General features: G+C 37.4%; 1 protein-coding gene across 1 annotated transcript in view; it reads left to right on the forward strand.

The window, feature by feature from the left end:
- Positions 1-6000, forward strand: part of LOC103602787 (zinc finger protein GLIS3-like) — a 158611-nt gene that overhangs the window by 88579 nt on the left and 64032 nt on the right. Inside the window, exon 5 of the mRNA XM_008587224.1 lies at positions 845-989. Coding sequence (XP_008585446.1) covers positions 845-989 — 145 coding nt within the window. The remainder of the gene's footprint in view (positions 1-844; positions 990-6000) is intronic.

Raw genomic sequence — 6000 nt, forward strand, 5'->3', positions numbered from 1 at the left:
ACAGAATGCTACTCGGCCATAAAAAGAATGAAATTCTTTGATTCTTAGCACCATGGATGAAACTGGAAAAACTATGTTATGTGAAATAAGCTAGGCAGGAAAGAGAAATATCACATGTCCTCACTCGTAAATGTAAGTGGAGCCAAGGCAGGAAGGAAGGAAGTCAGAGAGGGAGGGAGAGAGGACCTACACTTTATTCTAATATTTTTTGGGTTTGATCTTGTTACATGTAACTCTTTAATATATAAAGAATTTAGTTAGATAAAATGAAGATCTAAATTGTTTTGTTTCATGTAAGTTATTGTTGGGTTTTTGTTGCTATAAATGGCATTGAATTTTAATCATGCTCTGTAATTTTTTTAAATTTGACTTGAGTATTTTCCTCTCATGTAAAATCTACAGGCATCAAATCTTAATAGACATTTCTTAATTATCTCCAGGATATTTTCATGAAAGTATCTCTGTATTTTAAAAGCACTTTACAATATGGACTAAATCTCTTTGAGTTTGTTTTTGTTATCACTACAAGTTCTGATAAGACACGGAGCAAATAAAAGGAAATATAATAAGAAGTTGGGTTCCCAGAAGTGGAAATATCAAGGACTGAGGTCAGATCCACCTCTAGCCACATTTTTCTTGAAGCACCTGCCGGGTGTTATTGGGATTGAAGAATTGACCCTCTTACTGACACTCCGTTAAGCTCCCTACATGACCCATAGTTGCTGCTTGATAAATATTTGTAGATTGGATTGCATTGAACCTTAGGGCAGGATACCTTTCCAGGAAAGCATTCCGAGGACAAGCTTTCCATCTCCATCTCCCTTCTGTTTTCTCCTTTGCTTAGTTGCGGTCCAGCACCGAGCTCCATCCAGACCTGCTCACAGATTGCCTCACCGTGCAGCCCCTGCAGCCGGCCACTTCCCCGAGAGACGCTACTGCTGATGGGACTGTGGGATGCTCCCCCGGGCCTGGGCCTGACCTTTACACAGGTAAGGACAGCAAAGGCAGATCCCACCACTACTACTCTTTAAGCTAACCACTCTAGAGTTAAAGGGGATGTTCACATGAGAAAAATTCTCCCGAGATTGTCTGTATTTTGCTTTATTAGTGGGCTGCAAATTGCTTCCCTCCCCATCTGATTCCTGACCAGGGTTTGGCAGTAGACTGTTTTTTTCTCATCAATAAACAGAATAAAATAATGCATTAGTTTTTTCAGTTCTGGACTTCTGCCAAAAGTTCAGTGCACCCAACCCTCCCAGGTATCTTAAATTTATTGACTTGATTTAGACTCAAAGGAAATGCTTCCCCCTTAACCACATGACAGGCTGCGTGTGAATTTCTTAATGGAACAGTCATTGTCATCTTTGCCTTTTAAGAGGAAGCCCCAGATCTCTAAGAAAATGTTCACACCAGTAAACTAACTCGTGGGAATGTTCATTAATGTTTGCCAACCTTTGGGGGAGTTGGAGGGGATGGCACTCCCAGACCACCGTCCTTCTGCCTGGGTTTAAATAGTAGGTGACTCTATATTTGGAAAATTGTGTGTATGTAGTAAAAAAAATAAGAAAAATAAGAATGGATTAATAAGCAATAAGGAAGTTATTACTTTCTTATCCCGCATTTTTGTGCATTTTCTACTCTCTATAATGGTGTTTACTTGTGCAAACATAATTAGTTATCTTTCCGTATAGAAAGCTCTTACTGGCATGCCACAAATATGAAAAAAGTCTCCCAGCTCCACATTCCAACAATGGGAATTTTCTATTTCCTATAGGTTGCAAATCCCATTTCCACCCCATCTGATTCCAGAGCCAGGTTTGGCAGCAGATTTTTTTTTTTTTTTTTTTTTCCACTTACTCTTAGAGACAGCATAGCCTCTGATTTTTGAGACACAGGGAGATGAGATTAAAACTTACTTGAAGGGCTAGACAAATCTTTCAGAGGTTTCAGATACAGGTGCATATATACACATCAAATGTGCCAGTGTACAATGTTACCAACATGTACATAAATATTTAGTATTCTCAAAAGAAGACATACAAATGGCCAACAGGTTTATGAAACAATGTTTAACATCATTAATCATCAGGGAAATGCAAACCAAAACCACAATGAGATATCATCTCATCCTAGTTAGAAGGGTTATTATTAAAAAGACAAAAATATTAAAGGCTGGCAAGGATGTGGAGAAAAGGGGACTCTCATATGCTGTTGGTGGGAATGTAAATTAGTACAGCCATTAGGGAAAACAGTATGGAGGTTCCTCGAAAAACAGAAAATTGAACTTCCATATGATACAGCAATCCCACTCTTGGGTATTTATCCAATGGAAAGGAAATTAGCATACCAAAGAGATATCTGTACCCCACATTTTTTGCAGTACTATTCACAATAGCCAAGAGATGGAATCAACGTAGGTGTCCTTCAAGAAATGAATGGGTAAAGAAAATGTCACATATATACAATGGAATACTACTAAGACGTGAAAAAGAATGAAATCCTGGCATTTGTGGCAATTTGTATGAATATGAACCTGGAAGGCATTATGTTAAGTAAAGTAAGTCAGGCACAGAAAGATAAATACCACATGCTCTCACTCATGTGGGATCTAAAAAAAAATTTGAGTTCATAGAAGTAGAGAGTAGATGTGTGGTTACTACAGACTGGGAAGGGGAAGAGGAAAGGGGGATAGAGAGAGGTTGGCTAATGGAAAAAAAATCACAACTGCATAGGAAAAATAAATTCTAGTGGTGTACAGTAGTGTTAGGCATCTGTAATTAATAATTTGTCGTATGTTTTCAAATGGCTAAGAGAAAGGAGCTCAAATGCTCTCATCACAAAGAAATTATAAATTTTTACAATGATGGATATGCTAATTACCTGATTTGATAATCACACTTCGTATACAGTACTGAAATATAACTCCGTACCCCGTAAATACGTGCAATCAATGTGTGTCAATTTAAAAATTAATTCATTAATTTAAAAACATAGAAAAGCTTGACTATCTTTTGTTTGTCTATTTGTCTGTTTGATTGGCCAAATATTTGACATATGATCATCTATTCCAACACATTAAATTAACAATCAGTTTTGAACAGGCTATAAAGCATTCCTCTACTTCTTCAGTTCATATATCTGTGATCTTACTAAAGACCTGCAACCCAACAGTTAAGGGTCAAAGCTAAGAAGAAGAGATTGAAAAATGTTCCAACATTCAACCCAAAGAGTTTGTAGTGATGGATTAGCCTTGTTGCATTTCAACCTCTTGGAAATGGGTTTCGGAAAATCATGGTATCTATATCTGTGGAAAATGTGAGGACCTCTGTTGTGTGGAGCATACAGCATATGGCTCATTTTCAAATCTGAAACACTTGTATTGGTGTGTTTTTGTATGTACAGCAGTATTTTGAAAGTTTTAGAGTTTGGAAGTTTTTAAAGTTTAGTGTGAAATGGATTTTTCATTCTAAATAGATTTCTACTTTTTGTTCATGATGCTTTTCTGTTTGATCCTCGAAAAGATTTCGAGCCCATGGCTTTGCGCCTCCAGCTGTGGTAGTTGAGCAGCCATATGGCATAATGGGCGAGGAAGCCTAATTTGCCACAGCCATCAGTGCAGCATCTTCAGGTTGACCCACATTTTCTGTGACTCTGAGAACACTTGAAACAGGCAGGTGGCCGTCTTGATCAATTTTATTCCTGGAATTTTACTTCTCCAGGTAGCTTATAACTGTGAAAGTTTATTCTCCCTCCTTCTTTATTTCTGCTTCCTTCAGGTCCTGTTTTACTTTCCCAATTCCTGCCTTTTCTTTTTTCCGATTGATCTTGCCTTTTTTTTGCTGAGTAGGCAACAAACCCAGAGGCAGAACCAGAAGGAGGAAAAACAACAAACAAAAGTTGCAAGCCTTCCTTTTAAAGTTCTAGAAATGCCCTTGTCAGGAGTGCATATCCACACCAGCTTCACACCTGTGCTATAGATCTATGGAAAGAAGCCAACCCGTGAAAAATGTGTAAAGTTGCAAAAGGAAACTGTTCATCAATTAGTTAAATGTAAAGTCTGAAGTGTTAAGGCAACTTGAGAAAGATTAAAATTTGGCTAAATGGCAAAAGTACTTGGAGTTATTCCCTTTATGTCCTATTATACAAAATCAAGAAAACATCTGTGTCTGAAGTGTTAAGGCAACTTGAGAAAGATTAAAATTTGGCTAAAAGGCAAAAGTACTTGGAGTTATTCCCTTTATGTCCTATTATACAAAATCAAGAAAACATCTGTTTAGTGATTGCCAAGCATTTAGACCTTTAAATACTAGTAAATTGATTTATCACAAAACTGTTTTGATGGAAACCTGTTGAGAATGTATGGGTGTAGGATAGGAAGAAATTAAGTATGGCGCTGAACACCGTGACCCTTCAGAAGCCATGATGATTTGAGAACTCATGTTCTCAAGAAGTCATGGTTTTGAAATGGAAACTTTTAGTGGCTGTTAGACAATGATGTATAAGATCCCAAGAGAGGGATAATGTGCACAGCATTAAGATGAACAGGAAAGATGACAGTTCTGACACATACAAATCCTACAAATCTCCCAATGTGTTGGCTTTCGTTACTGAAACAAACTATTTAGGTTGGTAAGACAGAGCTTGATTGGAAAGGATTGCCTGAAAAGACTTATTTCTGTGGAAGAAAATAGTGTCCCAGGTTAAATCAGCCAAATATCACTACAGGTCATGCTGTGGATTATTTTAAATTGAGGTGTTTACTTGTCTGCTTTTCTGAAAATCCCAGGGCTCCCCAAGCCTGTTCCTGAGCTAACTTGAGAGCAGTGTTGTGATCTAGCAGGAAGGCCAAGGCAGTGAGGAACAGGCCTCAAGGATGGCCCACTTTTATTTTTTGCCTTTGTGTTCAGAGGTTTTGTGCCCTAGATGGATAATGCCCCAGGCCAGCCTGTAAATTTAGGTGATTTATCTGAAATCTGCAAGAGACTCTTTCATAGCCAGTAGATCAAGATGTGAATGCCACTTTCCAGGCTTACTAGCTATATAGCTCTTCTGGTGAGCTCCTGTGATTAACTAATGAAGAGCNTGGAAGATGATCTGTCTCATGGGGGGATCACAAAAATCATGGCCCCTTCCAAACCGAAGCTGTACTTTGGCTTCAGTAAAACATGACCTTTGCAAATGACCTAAGTCAGGCAAACATCATAGAGGACAGTGTGGTTGAGATGTTTGAGTCTCACAGAAACTACCCGTCAAGTGAGAAGTTAGTGCAGCTGGAACAAGAGAAATCTGCAAGAATGAGGGAATGTGATCAGTATCACTTCTATTAGGTGATAAAATAATTATTATGTTTAGAGCTTATGAGTCCTGTTGAATTATCCAAATTTTGAATGTAACCTTAGATTTTTCAGAAAAAAATAATATTATAGGGAAATGTAGAAGGAAAATAAAGACCTTTTTTAAAGCAGGAATTTTGGAAGTCATATGGCTATTCTCTTCTGTCCATCTTTGTTACTGGGAAATGAGGGCTTCTCTCTTACAATATCATCACCTTTTGTAATAAATAGCACCATATTAAATCTGTACAGGATTTAATGTAAATCGTGAAGTAGTTACTGTTTCATGTTAATGTAATTTTATGGTATATGTTTTCATATATTTTCTGCATTCTGATGTTGAGCATATTTGCTGTCTTGGGACAGCTTGCAGAGTTGTGTTATAAATGACTTTTTTATAAAAGTGCCTCATACAGTCTGTTCTCAAAAGTGGTTGTTAATTTAGGGACTTTATTAGAGGATTCTAGTTTGACACGCAAATTTCCCAATAGGTTAAACTTTATAGGAGAGTTGTGAAGATCAAACAACATGATTTGTATAAAAGTCTTTTAAGAAGACAGCATTATAAAAATTTATAGTTGTTGCTTGTATTATCTTCAAAAGCACTGCTTTGCTCGTGATTCACAAAAGTAGAAAAGCAACAGAAATTGGTGGTAGACAGAAGGAG

The sequence above is a fragment of the Galeopterus variegatus genome, unplaced genomic scaffold, assembly GCF_000696425.1.
Source record: "Galeopterus variegatus unplaced genomic scaffold, G_variegatus-3.0.2 Scaffold4300, whole genome shotgun sequence".
Classification (NCBI taxonomy): Eukaryota; Metazoa; Chordata; class Mammalia; order Dermoptera; family Cynocephalidae; genus Galeopterus; species Galeopterus variegatus.